This window comes from Chlamydotis macqueenii, chromosome 6, assembly GCF_036417535.1.
Source record: "Chlamydotis macqueenii isolate bChlMac1 chromosome 6, bChlMac1.mat, whole genome shotgun sequence".
In the NCBI taxonomy this organism is placed as follows: Eukaryota; Metazoa; Chordata; class Aves; order Otidiformes; family Otididae; genus Chlamydotis; species Chlamydotis macqueenii.
This window is the reverse complement of record NC_141561.1, coordinates 7,304,103-7,326,167: the sequence shown is the minus strand read 5'-3', so window position 1 is coordinate 7,326,167 and position 22,065 is coordinate 7,304,103. Positions and strand designations below refer to the sequence as shown.

General features: G+C 43.3%; 1 protein-coding gene across 1 annotated transcript; it reads right to left on the bottom strand.

The window, feature by feature from the left end:
* Nucleotides 1–63: 63 nt before the first annotated feature.
* On the bottom strand, nucleotides 64–21,854 carry LCT (lactase). The gene is made up of 17 exons (XM_086750620.1): nucleotides 21,200–21,854; nucleotides 19,061–19,140; nucleotides 17,777–17,860; nucleotides 15,141–15,243; nucleotides 14,419–14,497; nucleotides 12,952–13,639; nucleotides 11,919–12,564; nucleotides 9,089–10,648; nucleotides 8,482–8,750; nucleotides 7,739–8,029; nucleotides 6,456–6,654; nucleotides 5,802–6,004; nucleotides 5,313–5,422; nucleotides 3,299–3,433; nucleotides 2,481–2,704; nucleotides 1,362–1,598; nucleotides 64–737 (listed from the first exon to the last, which is right to left on the bottom strand). Exons 1-17 carry the CDS (start codon nucleotides 21,852–21,854, stop codon nucleotides 529–531), a joined length of 5,772 nt encoding a protein of 1,923 aa, XP_086606746.1. The 3' UTR covers nucleotides 64–528.
* Nucleotides 21,855–22,065: the final 211 nt, after the last annotated feature.

The following is a 22,065-nucleotide window of genomic DNA, read 5'->3' as shown; positions in this document are numbered from 1 at the left end:
GAAGGCATAGCACTAGGGTCACTTGCATTGTTCTTTTAATAGTTTATGATACATAGTTCAAAAAATACTGTACATTCAATAGACGGGGGAAGAGCCCAGGGCAGTAGCTGCAATGGAACAGTACATTCTCCTAGGGAGCAGTTTTTCATCCATATAGACAATAAATTGTCTTTAAAAACCACTAAGCATCAGTAGAGTTTCTAGGGAATGGTCTCCGATCCCTTGAAGAGACCCGCATCATCCAAGAGATGTTGAAGCAAGAACAGTTTGAGTTCAGAATTCTTATGCAGATTTACTTTTAAGAAATCAAATCAATAATGTCTGGGGAGAAAAGAGACAGCTAAGAATAGACAAAAAAGTTTCCTTTGTATTTTGAAGTTGGTAAGCAAACAGCAAAATGCTGAGGAGCTATCTCTAAGGCAGGACACAAAGCTGCAGCAGGACAAGCACTAGGTTTCTTTTCTGAGTGCTACAGGCTTTTCTTCTTATAAGAAACAAAGCAAACAAACACTTTAGCAAGTGGAAGCTTCACAGTTTAGTAAGTTGCATGTGTGACCGTTTGCGAGATTTTTTGGATGACTTTCCATACATACATGCAAAAAGAGCCAAGCCCAATACCCCAACTCCAGAAAGAGCAAAAAGCACATACAGGGCTATTTCTGCCCTTTGCGACGTTAAATCTAATCCCAGAAAGCGCACGCCGTCAGCTGGCCCTGGTGTGGCATCTGTTGGGGTCACTGTCCGTGGGGAAACAATAAGGAAGTATTAGTACACAGCCAGGAGTGAACTCTCACGTGTGTGTGTGTGCATTGCACAGTTTCAGCTCAGTGTAAAGGCGCAATTGTGGTTCACAGTTTAACTCTTGAGATGCCAGGAGAGGGAAGTAGGCTCTGGCAGCCCCTAAAGCTGATAACAATTATTTTAAAACCTGTTCAATGTATGCCTCTAATTCAGAGAACGTAAATGACAAAAGACCATTTCCAAAGGCTTACCAAAAACACTGATTTGTATAAAGTATTCAAAATAGTTTAGAAAAAGTGATGTGGAAATACTGAATGTTTGGAAAACACCTTGGGTAGTTCTGTTAAGCACAGAAAAGGAGAATGGAATAACTTTTTGCTGCATTTTGGACACAGGCATGTTATCAAGGTGCTATTACACAAAATTTTGACATACAGATGTGACACAATTCCACATGAATGTCTTCAGTCATAACTGAGGACTAGTCAGTGCGCTACTGGAGCCCTTAAAAAGAGTATTACAGAAAATAATGGTGTCTTTGGAGACTATAGATTACGGAAATCTTTTGGGACTAGAATGAGATGCACATACACAAGCAGGATTTTTGCTCTATCACTTACCTTCAGGCTCCAGCTCCAGACAGGGATGTGGGCCCGTTGCTGGGTCGGGAAACCCATTGCAGCTTATGATCTGGGAGTAATACCTGGCAGAGGCCTTGGGGCGCCGCGGCAAGTTGGGGTCTGTGAAATTCACGTGATAGAGCCCAAACCTTTCATCAAAGCCCACTGCCCACTCAAAGTTGTCCATCAGCGTCCATGCAGCATAGCCTCGTAAGTCAACGCCATCGAGCACAACAGCTGTTACCAGGACCAGACAGAACAGATTAGTTGTGCAGCTGGGTGACGGGAGACATCACCACTAGGCCAACAGTGAGGTTTTTTGCCACACTGGCTCTGGTTTTACTGTCTCCCCATCCCCACCTCTCGCTCATGATGCCTTAGCTCAGTTGGTCTGAGGTAGTTCTGCTGCCAAGTTGCAGCGGAGGAGCAACCAGAGTAGCTCAGTCAGCCTGCCAGTACTGGAGACTGCTTTCCTCTGCTCCAAAAATCAAAGCTTTTGTCCAATAAACAAGAGTTTAGGAACAGAGAAGAAGAGCCATCAACGTGTAACTTCTGCTTAAACAAGTGCTTGTGGGGCCCTTGCTGCTAAAAGGGAGCAAACAAGCACTTTGTAAACATCTGGCTGACAGGCCCCAGTGTGTCAGAAACGCAAACTGAAGGAGTCCTTCACTGATGTTGCTTGCCCACTGCTGTAATTGAAACTAGTTTGGGGTTTGGTTTTGGGTTGTTTTTTTTTTTTTTTTTTTGGTTGGTTGGTTTTTTTAAAGATGCAGCTTTTAGACATAGAAGTTCAAATCGGTATTCCTAACAGTTAACCCATCAAGTGGTGGCACCTTTTCCTGCCAGATGCAGTAATACAAGGAAGCTGCAGTCACCCTGCAGGGCTTGTTCTCCCTTTAGCTCACCTTTCCCTGCAGAGGCCTGCCTCTCCATGGCCAGTCTGTGCTAAACCCAAAGGCTCTCAGAAATGGACCCAGTAAACCCATGTGGGTGTGCAGCTTGCAAATGTGATGGCAGTGGTCTTTCAGCTCTTCACAACTTGCTTTACACACGGTCTTGTGGCGAGATGCTGCTGCTCTCTAGCAATTTGGATGCCTAGATTTAAATACTCATTCCTACCTTTCAGTGCTTCGTTAATGTAGCTCCGATAGTAATGTGTGCGCCAAGTGTCATTCAAGTCTATGGCTCCCCTTTCCGAGATCCCATTTTCAGTCACGTAAATAGGAGGGTTGTTGTACTCTTCCTTTATCCATCTCAGGAGCTTTCGGAAACCAAAAGGTGTCACCTTTAGCCAGAAGGAACCAGAGTTCAGCCAGCTGCGGTCGGTTACTGAAGCTACACCCCTGCAGAGGAAGACACGCTGATCAAGGGACCAGTCCCAGTGCCTGGCACCTCACTGCTGCCAGGCTGAGAAATACGGTGCCGAGTTCTGCATACACAGAACCAGAGGTGACGTTGTGGCAAGCTGGAAGTGATTTAGTTTTTTAGACTTTGTGCTTACATTTACCCGATGTGGTGAGGGAACTAACAACTGTTTAACAGCAAATGGAGCCATATCCATAAACCAGGATAATCTATCAGGTCAAACTGCAGATCAGGGGCAGGAAATATGATAAATACTGTTTACAGCTGATCCTAAACCATTGAGAGACTCAGAAGTGGAGATTCCTTCCTTTAGTAGATCCTCTAATTTTCTTTGTGCCGTTTTAAACGGTCACGTTTATCATCAGGTCTGTAAAAAAAAGGGCTGTTGCTGGACTTTTATGAAAACAGCAGCACTACAAGGTATTGTTTGGGGATATTTTCCCTAGTATTGGTTATAACAGCTTAAAATACCCATCCCTCTGCTTCATTTGCTATCAGCTTACATTGCTGAGTTGGCCGAGGCTCCAGGTGTGCATATTTTACTTGACCAATAATTTACATTCATCTCTTACCTATCAGAGTCATACGACAAAACACCGGTAGGATAGTTCACGTTGTATGTTAAAACTGTAGTGTAATGATTTAGACCGAAGTAGTCATATGTGCCTTTAATTCTTTGCTTCTCACTTTCAGTAAATTCTGGAAGTCTGCAACAGAAAACAAAGAAAAGCATAAGCCCCTCAAAATCTAAATCTTCTCAGGATTTCCCCTTCTTTTGCTTCTACCCCTCCTCGGTCCTATTGTAGAAACTAAACTAAGCTTTTGCAGGAACATGGAATTCATGCTGCCTGATCTAACGTTCTCCAAGAAAGGACCTTTCACTAACCAGAAAAGAGACAGTTGAGGGCTAGAGGTCCTGTTCATGGTCAAACAAGAAGTTTGACTGTCATTCTGCTTTATGAGACAAGAAACAGTGCATGCCCAGTGAGGAATGCGTTGGAACAAGCTGGTGACACTCATTTTGGTTGTCATGTCCTGTGCTTGCGAGTGAGCTGTCTCATGCAAGAGCATGGGTGGCTCTGACAGAGAGAAGCATGAAACGGTGCCTCCTAGCAGCCAGTGATACCCAGAGGGTCCTGTCCCCTCAGGGGAGCTGTCATGAGCCCCCTCAAAATACCATACTCCTGCTTGCATACACTGAAGGTGCAACCAGCTGTCTGCACTAAGCTGTGCTTCACAGCAAGAGGAGCAGGCATCTGCTACAAGAGGAGCTCTTCCCTGTGTGGCGGTAGTACTGCTTGGTAGGCCATTGCAGAAGCTAAGCCAGGGGTGGCTCAAACTCTGGCTTCTACATGGGAAACAAAAACTTCGGAGCTTTCTCCCCGAGATCCACACTTCAAACACACCCTGTGTGTAATGCTGGTAATCCCTGGTACCAGCACCACGTGCACAAGAGGAGATACTGGGATCCTTCTGGAGGAACACAGGAAAACCCAGGAGAAACTGGGAACTGGGCTCTGTGTTTGGAGGCTGCCATTTAATCCCGAAGTGCTTGTCACCTTTCAAAAGCGAGGCCTCCTCAGGGAAGAGCATTCCTCTTTAGGATCTGCAGCCCTACACAGAGTAAGAAACGGAGTCTGGGACATCCAGGGTACCCTGGAGCAAGGTTTCAACTCTCTTTTAGCAGAAGAGGGAGAAAATCCTCTTGCTAAGTAGGTCCCTAGGCAACCCCTGCTGAAAACGCAGGCAGTGCTCCTGGCAATTTGGTGATGCTTGAGAGTTTGCAGTCTTAGACTGAGGACAGGACTTCTTCCCCAGATTGAGATGCTTGGGCACATTATCTCATAAAACAACGCACAGTGCTCTCTTATTAATGGCAGCAACTGCCAGAGAAGACATAACGTGTCCAAAAAAGTACCCAAGAATGCAAGTGTTCGGGCACATACAAAAGCGTAACTCGAATCCTGAAGACACCTGCCTTTGCTGCAGAGCACACTCTGACTCTTTCACCATTGCCCTCATTTCAAAACAAGAGGTCTTTCCCCTTTTCAGAGAGGAATGATCAGGAATAGCCCCAGACTTAAGATGGCTATTAAAGTGAAGGGGTGAAAAAAGTGCTTTCCTTTTATGTGCCTAGGAAGGGAGAGAAAAGGAAAAGCATTCATGATGGAGCACTGCCACCGCAGTAACATTGAGAATGATTAATGGGAAGGGAAAATAAGAAATGTAATTCAGAGGGACCAATGAGTTCTCAGTGCTCGAGTTCAGTACAGTTTTAAGAACAGTTAAAACACATTTACCACAGTCGTCAGGTAAAGCACTGTGTCTGACGCAGAGCATTTACTGTATCGCTCTGAGCTGCCAGCTTATTACCTCAGAGATATATTAGTTATATCAATAAATTTAGTTTGCAAGAGAGGTGAAGACAGGGAACAGGCAAAATGTACACTAGATTTTTTCTGTGAGGATACACTAAGATTTTTACAGTAACATTGTAGTAGAATCATTGAAATTTAGCACATCTATCAGAAAAGCAGGTTTCAGCACAGCAAGTGAAACAAAAGCAGATAAAGCCTGGGCTCTTACCGGGACTGGCTCAGACCCTGAGCCAGACTGCGTTCCCGAATCCTCGTTTTCATCACTTCGCTATAATCACCGTTTTTGAAAATGGGATGAGCAAACCAGCCTAGATAAAACTAAGCCAGGAAATAAGGGAGAAGGATAAATTATGTATCAAAACAAGGGATTTAACCATTTCTCCTTCATGTGCTGCTTTATAGGCAGTACCTGAATTTATAATTGACAGACACATGGAGTTACCCAGGGATGCCTGTATAATGGCAGTAAATTTAGTAAGCTTTTGTCCCTGCAACATATTTTTTCTCATTTCTGTTGCGTACTTGATCAGCCAGCAGAAGAGGCTGATCCGTTTCCTTGCAGCGACACCCCTGGCTCATCCTTTTCTTTCAGTGAGATGCTGACCAGGGCTCTGGGCATCTCCAGCACCCAGGGACGGCGTGCCACCACGAGCAAACCCAGGAGCAGCAGGGAGAGCTGTGACCGAGGTGTCTGTACCTGCAAGTACCGTCTGGCAGCACTGATGTCCTCCTGGTTGTGTGGGTTCCTTGGTTCTGCCCAGTCAGAATTGATGGTGATAGAGATTAATCCTCCTTGTTTGGCCCGGTAGGTCTCATTGTAGAGGTGCCAGACTTCCGCGTGGGCCTTTATTAAGTTGTGTGCCACTACATAAGGGGCTCGCCCTGGCCGAACAGAGATGCCTGCAGAGACAGTGACAGCACAGGCAGTAGGGCAGCAATTCCCGGCTTTCTCATCAGCTGCTTCCCAGGTTAACACAACACCCAGGACACTTAGAGCCTGCTGAGAAAAGAATAAATGTGCAGTGCCTGGTGCGCTCAGGCTCAGCCCTAGGCTGAATTCACTGCTTTGGCAGAGATAGCTGGTCTGGAAATGAGGTCTGCTCCACGCAGCAAGTGTAGTCAGAGGCTACAAAGAAAGGGTGGGTCAAAGGAGTGGAAGGAGGAGGATGGGTCTTGGAGGGGACAGGCAAAGTGAAAGAAGGACCCGTTCACCACCTCACAGCAGTCCAAACCCCATTGATCCCAACCACACCATCCTTTGCAAGCCCCTCGCATCTGCTCTTCTGCAGCATAAACCAGAGTTGTGCCTACAGCGCTGAGAAGGCTCCAAGGTTATGCCCAGCAGTCCTACCTGGAGCAGCTGTGCCAGCACCATAGCCTAAATATGCGGTGTTGTAAGGTTCATTAAGGGTTATCCAAAATTTCACTTTATCTCCCAGTCTCTGGAAAAGGAGCTCAGCATATTCCTTAAACCTCTGAACTATAGTATCGTTCTCCCACCCACCGATGTTCTGCAGCGCCTGTGGGAGGTCCCAATGGTAGAGAGTTACCTGTGGGGAAAGACAGCAAGAGAAAGGACTCAACCAGCCACTCTTACTTTTGGAACTAAGGACAGTAACTCCGCCTCATTTATGAACATAAATAAACTGTGCTTTGACCTTCAGCTACCTCTTCTTAATGGTGTTTGAGTTCGTAGCAATCAGTCATGCATTCAAATAAAATACTTTTTTTGCCAGTATTTCAGTTTCTTTAGGACACAGGGAAATTACTCAAACTCTAGGGACTGCCTGATGGTGAAGATTAAGCTTTTACCAAAATCCACCACAACCTAGTGATAGCAGGAACTCGTCAGTGGAGAACTGCTGCACCTGCCCTGACTCTCAGATGAAATACAGTCCAACAGAACACCTGTTTGGGCTTCTACATCCACTGGACCAGTCCAGAGCACTGGTTTGCTTAGGCTTCATCTGCCGCTTGTGTAGGTACTCCCGGATTGCCTTCTGTATTGTGCACATACACATGTATGCAGCGTTTGATGCAGCCATGTGCGTTCCCTACATGTATCCGCATGGTTTGGGAGGACAGGGACAGCCAGCAGTGGAGAAGCAACACGCAGAAGCGGAAAAGCTGTGTGTCCAAATCTACAGGCACAGATCAGATTCACCCAACGGTACTGAAAGAGCCGATTGATGTAGTGGCGAGGTCACTGTCCACTATAATATGTGACAAACCATGCTGATCAGTGGAGCTTCCTGACTCCTGGGAAGAGAATAATGTTACACCCATCTCCAAGGGCAATCCTGGGAACCACAGGTTAGTTGGCCTCACCTCAGTCTCCTGAAAGATTACTGTGTTGGTCCTTGTGGAATCCACTTCCAAGCACACGAGGGACAAGAAGGTAATTGGAAGTAGCCAACAGTAAGGTTACTGTGATCTTTCTGGGTAGTATTTTCTAACATATCACTATATTCCCAGTTCATTTGCTTATGCAAAAATCATGTTTCCTTGCAAAACACAATGACAACCAATCTCTCTGTGAAGAAGGGCATGGAGGGAAACACACAGATGTGCTCTGAGCATCAGGCTTGGGTTCTGCTATTTTCTAGTTACCTGAAAGTTACTGGTTTTGGTTACCTGAGGCATAATGTTAGCTGCCAGAAGCGCATCGATAAGCCTTTCATAGTAGTTCAGTCCCATTTCATTGATGTATCTGGTGGTCCCATCCGGGAGAACGCGGGACCAGGAGATTGAAAAGCGATAGTGAGACACCTTGAGGTTTTTCAGCATTTCCACATCCTCCTCAATCTTGTGGTAGCTGTCACAAGCTACATCCCCAGTGTCATCATTGCTGATTTTCAAGGGAGTGTGAGAGAACTGGTCCCAAATGCTGAGTCCTTTCCCATCTGCTCTCCATCCTCCCTCAATCTGTAATTGAAGAGGAAGGGGAATTTTTAGTAAACCCTAAATTTAGGTCTTGGCCTAGAAAAGAATTCAGCCTGTTAGTCTTTGTGGCACCACACAATATTTTGACTTATCAGCTTCAGACTAGAAATAGCAATGCTTTTTCTGTATCAAACTAGTAAGACCCCTTTGGCCTCAATGAAGACATACTAGCAAAGCACAATGTCACAGGACAGGCATTGTTTCAGTTCACCTGCCACTCCACATTGGCTGGCTCTTGTAAAGCCCATGCTGCTGTCTCAGTTCCTGTGGTATAACTGTGTCCTTAAATATCTCCAAGTTCCTCCCTTTTACAGCAGTTGTTACCCTAACCCTCAACTACAATAAAAACCTAACATTGCAAAAGCTGTAGGTGTCTCATCCAAAATGAATTAACTGTCCACAGATACTTTAAGAGTATGTCTCTGTTTCCTAACCTGATACGCTGCAGTTGCTACACTCCACAAGAAGTTCTTTGGAAACTCTCCGTATAAAAATTCATCTTCTTTTGGCAATGGGATACCATTATTGCGGATGATTTCTGCATAGTACACAGCAGAGCGCTTTGGAGTTCTTGGCCTGTTGGGATTGTCAAAATCAACCTGGTGCAATCCAAACCTTGGATCATAACCATCCAACCATTCAAAGTTATCCATGAAAGACCAAGCGTTGTATCCTCTCAAATTAACACCATCCAACTTGTAAGCTGAAAGATCAGAAACAAATGGAACAGTGTCAGTAGCATAATCACACGTTAAATGAAGCACAAGGAATTCACATGCAAGCACTTACACGCTTCTAGCTTCATAAAGCTGCCATTGGTCAACTACGATCATTAAGAGACTCTTCATAGTTAGAGGATACAAAGCACACAATGGCCATGCAAAGGAGATCATAAAAAGAAACACTATATTTTTATTGTATTCAGAATATTTAAAGACTGATACCAGTCACTATTAAAAACTATTCTTCACAGGAATAAAGTAACCAGAAATCTAGAGAGGAGACACACAACACAAACAGAAAAAAAGCAAACACTGGTACCTTTTAAAGCTTCATCAATGTATGTTTTGTAGTAAAATATCCTGCTATTGTCATCAACATCCGATTTGGTCTTTATCCCCACCCCATTCTCAATTATGTATATTGGGGGATTTCCATATTCTTCTTTGATCCAGTTCAGTAGCCTCCTCAGCCCCCAGGCCACAGCCCGATGGCGACTAACAGCTGAGGAAGGCCAGGAGCTGTCAACCTCTGTTGAAACTTCCTGGTCATACTCGTAAGAGAAGGGCCTCAACCGCGTCGTTGAATGGGTTACAATTCTGGAGGTGTAGGAGTTGAAGCAGAAAACGTCTGCCGTGCCCCTGATGTATTCACGCTCCTCCGCTGTGAAAACCGGTAGGCGAGAAGATGGCAGGTTCTGGAGCTCACTCCTGTTCCCAACTTTCCACTTCATGACCTCAGGGTAGTCACCATTTTTGAAAATGGGGTGTGTAAACCACCCCACCAAAAACTGCAGGTATCTGTCTGCAGCTTCTATGTCCCTGGGGTCGCTCAGTGTCTTCGGCTCAACCCAGTCAATATTGGGACACAGAGCAATGATCCCTCCCTGACTTGCTCTGTATTTGTCATCATATGTGTGGTAGACCCTGGCATGAGCTTTCAGTAAGATGTGGGTAACCCTGTAGGGAGCACTGCCAGGGTCATGGACATTGGGTGGAAATGTCCCTTCACCATAGCCAACCCAGGCAATGACTTGGGGTTCATTGAACGTAATCCAGAACTTCACTCTGTCCCCAAAGGTCTGGAAACAGAAGTCTGCAAAACTATCAAACAGGTCAATCATCACGCTGCTCTCCCAGCCACCAATGTCCTGGAGAGCTTGTGGCAGGTCCCAGTGGTAGAGAGTGACTATTGGAGTGATGTTGTTTGCAACCAGTCCATCAATGAGTCGGTTATAGTAATCAACTCCATGGTTGTTTATTGAGTTGTTCCTTCCGCTGGGGAAAATGCGAGACCAGGACAGGGAGAAACGATAGTTCTTTAACCCTAAGGCTCTCAGCAGGTAAATATCTTCCTCCACCTTGTTGTAGCTATCACAAGCTATATCCCCAGTATCATTATTCTTTATATTCCCTGGAACATGGGTGAAGTTATCCCAAATGCTCGGTCCTTTGCCATCAGCATCCCAGCCTCCCTCTATCTGGTAGGCAGAAGATGACACACCCCATGTAAAGTCCTCTGGGAATGTCCCGTAAAAGTACATGTCCCTTTCAAAGTCTGTTTGAGATGAAAACTTCTCCCAGACCACCTTTGCCTTGGAAGGGACTTCTGATGCTGGCAAATTCAGCAACTTTGATGGCACGGGTAGGTCAAACACCACCGGTTTAGAAATTCTGTCCAAGACTTTGGATGGGAAACCATTTTTTTCAATAACACTGGAATAGAAATAAGCAGATGCCTTGGGAGTCCTTGGTCTGTTGCTATCTTCAAAATTCACATGATGTAGCCCAAATTTTAGGCTGTACCCCACTGGGCCTTCAAAGCCATCAACCAGGGATCGAGCAATATATGACTGAACATCAACGGCGTCTAGTTTTACCGCTGTCACAGAAACAATACAAGACACTGTTATTGATCCGAACATTTTCTGAATGCAGCACAATACAAGCACAGCACAATGGAAGGCAACAGTGTCACAAGCCAAACATCTACAAATGGTCTTTTGGGCAAGAAACCCCCCTGAACAATTAGAGTATCTGGCAAGAAAAACAGTCAGCACCGTAGTATGAGCTGGTCAAATGCTTAGTGATAAAAATGCATGACAGAAGAAATACTAGTCGAGATATCCGAGTACAGGACATTTGTGCCACTGGTATCCCTTTCCCTGTGTTCAACGCAATTCATCAGTTTAGGTACTTGGTGCACTTTTAGATTTAACACTATGGTTAAACTGAAACATCACATCTTTTCAGTGCTTGCTTATCTTCCCTGAGCACAGGAGTTTCTTTTAGCAGAACAGTGTATCCAATACCAGCAGAGGCAAGTCCAGCATCCTTTCTCACATTGCCTACAAAAAAGCACTAAATCTCTCTTTTTCCAGAAAAGCTCACTTCCCATATGCAGTCCATCTTCTTTACTTCTGCTGAGGCATAGCAGCAATCCTAAATTGTGTTTTCTGTAGCTCCTTTAGCAATTCTATCAGTATCTTGATAACTAGGTCAAGAAGATCAAATGCTGTACAGTGATCACCAACCTATTTAATATAGCATATTTAATAAAATTTCCTGACAGTATTGATTTGTATCTCAAGAGAGTATCAACCAAATCTCTATTCAAAATCTCTAATCTCTATACCTGTCCAGAACGTCAGTTACTAATATTATTTCACGTCAATTAGACACAGTTTGCAAAGATACAAGCATACCTTGAACCTTGCTCAAAGTGATTGAGATATAAATATCTCCCTAAAAATTCTAACCTGAAATGGTACCGGATGATGTCAGTTAGATCTTCCTAATCAGTAAAGACAGTACAGTCCTGATCTACAGGCAAGAGCCTGCCTGCAAGCAAAACACCTTCAGGGGAGCTGAAGTATATAAATACTGATGCTAGGGTCCAGGCTACATATATATGAATGTATATGGGTCCGACCCATATATATGAAAAACCTACTCCCATATCTAAACAGAATGGAGAGTTTCATATCTGGACACCAGATAGGCTGAAGTGTATGAGGTCACACTACAGGCAGCTGACCTCATATCATTATGTAAGTGGTGATGTTTTACAGTTAACCACCATAGAAGGCTTAGAACAACTAGTTGCCATTATTAAATTAATTAATTAATTAATTAATTAAACTTCTCCATACCTTTTAGAGCCTCATTGATGTACCGGTTGAAATAATCCACTCGCAGAGTGTCATTAATAAGATCTCCTGTGTCTTCTGTCGGCACACCATTTCCTGCTATGTAAATTGGGATCTTTGTCCCCGTGTATTCCTGAGACACGTATTTCAACAGCCGCCTTAATCCCCAAGGGACCACATGGATCCAAGAAGAGGCAGCCTGTGGCCAAGAAGGATCTACATGCAAGGAGAAGTTCCCAATGCTTTCGTAGCCTGGTGTGCAGGTCCCATTAGTCTTGGCACTGACCAGGCGGGAAGTGTAATGGGAAAGACCAAAAAAATCTGCAGTTCCTTTCACCCAGGACTTCTCCTCGTCTGTAAACAGAGGCAGCTGTGCAACAGTTGTGGAGCACTGCTGGTTTACTTCCTGGATCTGAGCCTTCAGGATATCTGGATAATCACCATTAACAAATACAGGGTGAGCAAACCAGCCAAGCATGAATTGCAGGTACCTCTCAGATGCCCTCACATCCTCGGAGTTGGTTGGAGTCTTAGGTTCAGCCCAATCCGAGTTCAGCACCAGCCCCACCTTTCCCAGTTGCTGTGAACGGTATTTGTCGTTATAGAGGTGCCAGACCTTGGCGTGAGCCTTGAGAATTGTATGAGCCACCTGAGGACAGAAAGCAGAGGAATATGAGTCATACTGCTTTGCACAAGAACTCTTAAGCATTGACATTATTGCCACATGAGAACATTGCCTCCATACAAAAGAGGAAACCTTGACAAAACAAATAATCATAGCCAGAGAGTGCAGTATGTTTTGGAATAAGCAGAAAAACCTGGCTATCCATCAACAACAGCTTTCAGAATAGAAAAATGAAATTTAAACATCTAGCATCCATTAACAAACCCCTTTTTTGCAAGTATCATAAATCCAACAAGCAAATAGTTCTCTCAGAGGCCACGTTAGTCTTGAACATAGCTAAGTACAGAACCATCAGAGGAAAACAATACAACAGTGGCAGCTGCAGAATCCTAGTTATTCCTGCATCCCTACCTTGTAAGATGCTACTCCTGAGTCAATGATTCCTGGAGGATGCTCTCCGGTGCCATAGCCAGCATAGCTGATAACCCAAGGCTCATGGAAAGTAATCCAGAACTTGACTCGATCTCCAAAAGTGGAAAAGCAGAAGTCTGCATAGTTTACAAAAGCATCTATGATACTGTCATTCTGCCAGCCACCAAGAACCTGAAGAGCTTGTGGGAGGTCCCAGTGGAACAGAGTCACCATGGGCTCAATGTTAGAGTCTAGCAACTGGTTAATTAATTCGTTGTAATAATCAACACCCTTGGAGTTGATAGTTTCGTTGGTGCCAGCAGGGAAAATCCTAGGCCAGGATACAGAAAATTTGTACAGTTGTGGATGAAGACCCCTAAGGAGGTAAATGTCATAGCTGGTTTTATAGTAGCTGTCACATGCCACGTCTGCTGTTTGGTTTGTGTAGACATGACCTGCATGCCCAAACTGATCCCAGATGCTCTCTCCTTTCCCATCCTCTGCCCAAGCTCCTTCAACATTAAAGGCACCTGTGGATGTGCCCCAGAGGAAACCACTTGGGAAAACATCTTGCAGAAAAGAATCCCTCTCCAATTCAGACTGTTGAGCAAACATTTCCCAAACTGTTTGATAGGAGGAGCGAGGGGCAAGAACAGCATCTGGGTTCTCCTGTAGAGTATTTGTTTTGCTGGAAAAAGAATAAAAAGAAGTTAAAATCTCCAGGGTGGATGCCAGTGCCACACAACTTGTAAACATGGAGGATAAAGGAATCGTTTGCTTCCCTTTGAGCTCACATAAGCCACTTAAGGTATAGTTCCTTTGTCATCTGACCAATCCAACCTACTGCCACCCAGCCAGCAGATGAAAGGAGTGCAACGAGCTAACTGCAGAGAAGCTGAAGTGCTATATATCTGACCATTTCTTTGCAGGCAGATTCTCATAATTCGTTACAGCTAGGTCAAAGGTGCAAACAAAATCCTTGCAGTGTGTAGTGATTTCACATGCTACAACTGCTCTCATGAGTTTCCATGGGATAAGCTAAAATTAATCAGCTCTGCTTCTGTAATCCTTAGCATCTCCCTGCGCAATGACATCTACATTTCTGTAGGCCCAGTTGGTTTCTCCCCTAGGAAAGCCTCTATTGCCTTTATTTATTTATTTATTTAACTATTTTGCTCTTGAAAAGAGCAGAAGGCTTGGAAAACGTACTTGTTACTATTGGCTTGAAGGTGCAATTTGGGTAACCAAGGATTAGAGAGTGGAAGAGGATTACATTGGGGTAATACTAGGATAGAGGATTGCCTATAATAGCAGGAGGCTGGGCTCAGCAGAAAGGCATTCCTGCTCAATTCTTTCAGCAACTAACAGCAGACTTCACCACCAAAACTACCTTGTCCCTGCCTGCACATAGGTTTCTAGAGGACACCATTTTATCATAATATCTGATTTACAGGACAAAAACCGTACCTTAAAACATGAGATGATAAGAAGTCCAAGAATTCATTAACATCACACCCAATTGTATGTGCCTCTTCTTTATTAACGGCTGAAAACAAATAAATGGTAAGTAACGGACTTAGTCACACTTTAGATACCATGGACTGCATGACACTACTTGTACATACAATTACGTTTTTAGAAACAAAGTGCTTTTTATAACTAACAGCTATTTCTCTCAGATCAACTAGGTTGGGTTTTTGTTAGATATTTACAATTTCATGTTAAAAAATGATCATAGAATCACAGAATCTTTTAGGCTGGAAAAGACCTTTAAGATCATTGAGTCCAACCATAAACCTAGCACTGCCAAGTCCACCACTAAACCATGTCCCTAAGCTCCACTTTTGAATACCTCCAGACACAGTGACTCCACCACTTCCCTGGACAGCCTGTTCCAGTGCTTGACAACTCTTTTGGTGAAGAAATTTTTCCTAATATCCAACCTAAATCTCCCCTGGTGCAACCTGAGGCTGATGAAAATTATTAAAAGCTTTGGAGAAGATTTCCTGTTTCCCCTCCCTCAACACTCACCATCCACCCTTAGTTTTCCAAGAAGGCTATGAAAGAAACCAGAAAGTTATTTCATCTAATAGCAGCAGTCTGGACTGAACAATTCTGAATTTCCTCTATAATTTGTCATGCAGAGCTTAGCTAAAAAAAACCTCTCCTTCTTGAAATATGTCACTCACCTGTGACAATGTCAGCTACTGGTATGAAAGGATTCTCTTCCATGGAACCACAATCAAGGAACTTTAGACTAAAAATCAAGATCTCTGTGTTCTTCCAGACACTCTGCAAAAACAGAAGTCAGAGACTAGTACGAAAAGAAGCATCAGCCAGCTAGTAAAACCCTGTTCTTGGTGTTTGTTGCTTTTGACACAGAATAGGAAATTCCTAGAAGACTGAGAATCAGTGATAAAGTTCTTCAAAGTTAAATTCATAAATCAACAGAGTAAGATTTTGTCGTAGTTCAGCCCCAATCGGGACCAGACTACGCAGTCTCTCTCTCACTCCCCCCACCCTCCAAGAGAACAGGGAGAGATAATATAAGGAAAAACAGCTCGAGGTTTGAGACAAAGGACAGGGAGAAAATCCTTAAAGTTACCATTACGGGCAAAATGGACTCGACTCAGGGAAAACTATTCATTTATTACTAAAACTAGCAGGACAATGAGACAGAGAACAAGACAACCTCTCCCCACTCCTCCCTCTTCCCAAGCTTAACATTATCTCTACTACCTTCCACCCCTGAGCGGCACAGGGCGGGAGAAGAGGGAATGGGGGTTACAGTCAGTTCACCACACGTTGTTTTACAGCGCTGCTTCATTGTCGGGGGAAGAACTCCTCACATTCCTCCCCTGCTCCATTGTGGGGTCCCACCCATACGCCACAGTCCTTTGTGAAACTGTTCCGGCGTGGGTCATCTCTTCCACGGGGCGCAGTCCGTCCAGAACAGCTGCCCCAAGGGCCCTCCATGGGCCACAGCCTCCTTCAGGCATCCACCTGCCCCGGTGTGGGGTCCTTCACGGGCTCCAAGTGGATCTCTGCCCCTCCATGGACCTCTACAGGCTGCAGGGGGACAACCTGCTCCACCCATGATCTTCACCACAGGCTGCAGGGGAATCTTGGCCAGGAGCTGCATTACTCCTCCCCCTCCTTCTTCACTGACCTTGGTGTCGGCAGCTGTTTCTCTCACAAGTAAAGTTCTTCACAACAGGCTGGCAGACGCCTCTCAGAATCTCTTCAGTCGGCTGCCTGGCGAGAGGCCAGAGGGTGAGGCCTGCAAGGCCCACGAGGCCTGCGCCTCCTCCTCTCTGCCTCTGCCCCCTCTCAGCTTCTTCACATCTTCTCTTCCCTTTTTTTTTTTTTCCTCTCTCCTATTTTCCCCTTCTTAAATATGTTATCACAGGACATTCTGCTACCAATTGGCTCGGCCTTGACCAGCAGTGGGTCCACCCTAGGCCCGGCCGAGTCCACTGAACAAAGGGGAGTGACTTCTAGCAGTTTCCTACAGAAGCTGCCACCTTAGGCCCCCCCCTCACTAACAAAACCAGAACAGCATTAGATACCACTCATCATTCTGATCCAAAAAAAAGCCCAATGCAAATCAAACCATAAACCTCAGAAACCTTATGTGTTTGACCCATCATTGAAAAGGCACAAGGAACTACGTCGTTTTGTTGTAGTTTAGTCCTGGTCGGGACCAGACTACACAGTCTCTCTCTCACTCCCCCCACCCTCCAGTGGAACAGAAGGGAAAACTGGTAAACAAAAGGCAGCAAAAATGCCTGGGTTGACATGAAACAAAAAATAAATTTAAGAGCCATAACAGAAGAAAACAAATCAGTGATGGAATACAAATACAGTACAACAGCTTACAACAAGTCTCCACACTCAGTTTCTTCCCACGTAGCAGGAGGCTCCCCTCTGCACCCTCCTCACTTACACACTGAGCATGTGTACATGGGATGGAACAGCCCTTTGGCTAATTTGGGTAAATTAACCCCTGTTAGCTGTTAGCTAATTAGTTAACTATCCCAGCTGGGTGCCCCAGCCATACAGGCCACCAACTGGGTTCTCCTCCCAGCTCAAGCTAATATTAACTCTGTCCTAGCCAGAACCAGGACACCTTTTTTGCAAGCTTACTTGGTAACAATCTGTTGCCATAAATAGCCCACTCCACATTTTTAGAGTAACCACAGCAATCTGTAACCCTAAAGAGAATGAATCATATGCATAGCTCCTTATTCTGCTACTCAGTTGCTGGATGACTCTCGCCTTACTGATTTTAAGAATGCAGTTCACTACCAGAGGTCTGGTATTAGGTACTAGCTTATAGCATCACTGACATTGTTGCTGCCACATGATCTCATCCTTTCACAAACTCATCCTCATGAAGATTTCTAGCAGTGCCTCTACTAATGAGGAGCTGTGAAGTTTGGTAGTACCACTGCAGAACTCATGTTAGAATAAAATAGTGTCTTTTAGTGTATAGGTATTAGCCTAACAGCTTATCAAACACTTGGGTGAGAGAGAGAGAGAGAGAAGGTTTTTCAGTCCTGGGCAAAAGAATTATGCCATTCCAGTCGTCAATGCATCAGTAATGAGCATTACCAAGATGACCCTTTCCAGCACTTTCGAACACCTGTTTTTAAGTCAGAATAACAACAGAGAACTAAGTGGGCACCTGTTTCCTAGTGTAGCTGTTGTCTGAGCTCTCGCAGAAAATCAGAACTGTTTAGACATGCATCAAGAAACATGAAATTCCCCTTCTATTCATGCTCTGTTGTTGCTGTTATAGTTTTAGCACTGTGCACAATATTACCTGGAATTTGTTCAATTTCTTGTAGAAATCCGTTTCATTTCCACAACAGTACTGAAAGCCGAGAGACAGAAAGTCTACCGAATCCTGGAAATAAGAAAATGAAAAGAATCACAGTGGAGTAAAATGTTGGGTGTTTTTGCAGGTATCACATTAAAAAATATATAAAATTGTGAAATGTTTGATACAGATACACTACTGGAGTAAAAACCCTTACCACTATATGGGAGCGCTGGACAATATAATGAGTTGGATGCTATATGGGAAGATGCATCTTGTATCTCTCCTTCTAAACAAAGTAAAATTCAAATGGCTAAACAAAATTCTAGCCATATTTAATGAATTTAGTATTAATGATTTACAGTTGATTCTTTAATTAGTAACACTGTCTATGATTAATCAGACAGAGAAACCTTTGCAACTATGTCGTTCGTGTAGGCCTTATCAGTAATCCTTAGGGGAAAGTCCACTGCAGAAATCTGTAATCATTCCAAACTACAAGTGTTATCCCACTAGAAGTCATCAAAGGAATAGATCATATTATTTTATTAAACCAGCTGATGAAGTAGGAAAAAAAAACCGATAAGCTTTCAGTTTATTTATCAGTCCAAGGCTTTGTTGTAGTTTAGTCAGCTCATCTAATACAACATCTTTCCTCTCCCTAAAAACCACACCTTGCTAATAGCCTTGAAATGTTAAGCCTACAACACTGCTTGCCCTGTTACTAAGTTTTGAAGGATTGTGAATACAAGGAAAAAACTTGCAGTGTCATTTGTTCACAGTATTCTACATCAGGTGAAGATGACTACTAACAGAGAATTTGGTCTTTACAGAAAGGATGCATCATCTTTGTAGAGATTATATTCTCCTCACGTTGCGCCATCCCTGTGCACAGCTCAGTCTGTGTTTTAACATAATAAGTGGATTTAAAAACAAAGTATGTATTTCTTTGGTAGTGCATTAAGTAGAATTGCAAAGAAAATGACAATGGGTACACTTTTTGCAGGCACCTTGTCATTTAAGCATGTATATTGATAAACTATGAGAGCAAATATGTCTCCATATATCTTAATCAGTGCTTACTAGCCAAGAAAGGATGCTGAAGTCATTTTTAAAATCAGCAAGCTTCACATGATCAAACCAATCAAATAAGTAAAATTTACCAAGTTGATCAATTGGTCAACTTGATAAAATTTTATTTAACTTGCAACAAGTCACTTGATCCTATACATAAAAATCAAGTTAATTTGAATCAAATTTTGGAAATAATGTCTATTAAAGTGTTACCTGAAGAGAAACTGAAAGCAATTCTGATGATGCGCTATCCAAGACGTGATCCATTTCTAAAGCAATGGATAGCTTTCCACCTTGGGAAAAAAAAAAAAGGCAGTCTACTGGTAGTATATTAAGGACAAATAAAAAAATATCAGTTCATTACAGTTATTTTAAAATCAGTTGGAAATTTTTGAAGGTGTGGAACATCAGACAGACTTAGGTAGCTGATTTCAGAATACCCATTATGATTTCAACAGAGAGTTGAAGAATGTAGAAATTCAAAGGCAGAGTTCAAGGAATCTTTGTCAATAAACCCTGTCTTATCATGAATGCTCATAAACATCTTAGCACTGTGGCTTGCCGGAAGGTGTATCTGAATACAGCTGTCCAGTGCCTTGCAACTCCATACATAATTCTAAGTAATATCTTTAATTTCATGCCTTTTTGCTGGTCCTACAGTGGTTATTTTTAAAAATCCATTCTGCGCTGGATGCTGCTGGGATGCTGGGAACTTGGGGGGACAGGTGATGCAGGAGAGGGAAGCTGGGCAATTTCCATGGGCTACCACCAGCTAGTGTGAACTGTACTGCAAAGTATTCCTGACAAATACAAGAATAAAAAAAATAAACTAATTAATTAAAAATTTGAAAAATTATGACTCAGACAGCTCTACTAGTTGTCTGCCTGGGACAGAAAAACTCCAGGCACAAAGAAGGCAGACCCAAGAGGACAACTACTTAGAAAATCCCAGGTGTCCATCATAGAAGACGTGAAATTCTCTCGCTCTGTGAAACACAGGTAGGGTTAAGATTTAATTACTTTAAAATCCCAATGTCTGCAATGAGGAAAGTCAAACAAAGGACACTGTAGACGTCCTCACGCTATTAGTATCTCATAGGAGACTTCTTGGGCCTTATTTCTTCATGTTCTGAGGTACATTTCAGGAAGTTTTTAGTTTTTCCTCTGTGTGTCAGGAAGAGGTACACAAAAATACATTGCTATCTACAAAACAGTTTGATTATTACGACTTTGTCATTGTACACAGAAAAAAATAGAATAAGACTGGATTTGAGTAATTTTAGAGGTTGCCCAGAGACGTGGTGGATGCCCCATCCCTGGAAACGTTTAAGGCCAGGTTGGATGAGGCTCTGACCAACCTGATCTAGTCAGGGATGTCCCTGCTCCTTGCAGGGGGGTTGGACTAGATGGCCTTTGAAGGTCCCTTCCAACCCTAACCATTCTGTGATTCTATGATTTTACGCTAAAAAGTAAATATTTTGTTTCATGTTGCTTTATTTAACTTTTTAAATTGACTTTTTAAAGTTAAATAAAATAATTTCCCTTTGATTACATGGGAAATGTCTTTTTAAACCATGACCAGCGTTTAAGTGGATTCTGTAAATACGTTTACAAAGATTTCCACTTTTTGGGTGGAAGAGTGATAGTTGAATTTGACCGCTAGATCTGGACCTTCAAAGCTGTATTCCTTGGGAACACATCATGCCTTAGCGAAAAAACTCACACCCATTATACATAAGAGCACAGCCGCTGACTGATGGCATGATCTTCCTCTCTTAGCTGAAATGGTAGCAATTGCAATCCCAGTTTTCAATGACATTGAAATAAGTAGTAAGGCTTTAAAAATGAGATGACTGGAGAAGAATCAAAGAATCCCACTTTCATTACAGGACACATTTAAGGTTTGGTATATGAACAGTATGAGACTACAGTTCATCAGGGGCATCTGCTGGTCTTTAAATTAAGAGCATGTGGACAACAGCCCTTAAAGAAAAAGCATATAAAAGTATTATAATGTTTGGTTTTGAAGTACTGGTTTGTGTTACTCAAATTAACCATAAGCTATTTAATAATTCCCTGATGCTTAAAAGATTAAATATGCACACATACACATACATATTATCCCCAACTATTTTGGCTATCATTTAAAGAAAAATGCAATTACCAGTAAATGATAAAACAATTATCAAAATATGGATTTGAAGGAACTTGTTACTCAAGGATTTCTAAGTAGTTCTGGAGCACTGATAGCATATTTACAGAGAGATGCCATGTAGCAGTTGCCATTTAATCCCATCAAAAAATATTTGTGAAAAAGTCATATTAAAAATTCCCTCTCACCATTCTCCTTACCCGTCAGCGCGTATTTCTCGTGGTAGACAGTGTAAACTCTCTCATGAGCGGCAGCTAGGGCCTGGGCTCCGTACTGGGGGTCATCGTAAGGCAGGCTTTTAAGGATCTCTGGCAGGTCGCTGAAGGTGAGCCACACATTAACCAAATCCCCAAAAACATGGAAGCTGAACTCTGCGTATTCCACAAAAAGGTCAGCAAAAGTGTTGGCTTTCCTACCCGTGGCCACAGTGCCAGGGACACGCTGGTGGTGCAGAACTACCACCGGCGTGAGGTCTGCAGCAACCAGGGTCTTGAGCAGCTCCTGGTAGCACTGAACTTGAGCTTCATCTGGCTTTCTGGCATCCCCCTTTGGAAGAATGCGTGCCCACGGCAGGAAAATTTTGTAGTGCGTCACCCCGATCTCATGAAGGTGAGAGAAGTACTGGGGCAGCTCATGAGTCACAAGATCTTGTTGGCACAGGTAATCATGGGCTTCAGCCATGGTAGGGTCCTGATCTTCCTTGGGTAGCACTTGGTTCTGCAGACGCAATCTACCTACTAACTGACTGGGTAGAGGTCCAGCAATGGCAATAAAATTCTGAGCAAATTCCCCATCTATCCCAAGGCTAGGAGAGATTAACAGAAAGAAGACAACTATCTTACAAATCAGCTCCATTTCTGGACCTGCTTCAGAAACAGTTACTCCACGCTATTTATACTACAGTAGAAGTAATATTTAACTAAAATTATCTATTACACAGATAAATGCTCCCAGAACTAGCTGACACTAGAACGATAACAAATCATGACTTTCAATCAATAGCTGAATGAACATATGGACAAATAGAAAAACACTATCAAACAATTAGTTGGAGAAAGGTCGTGTA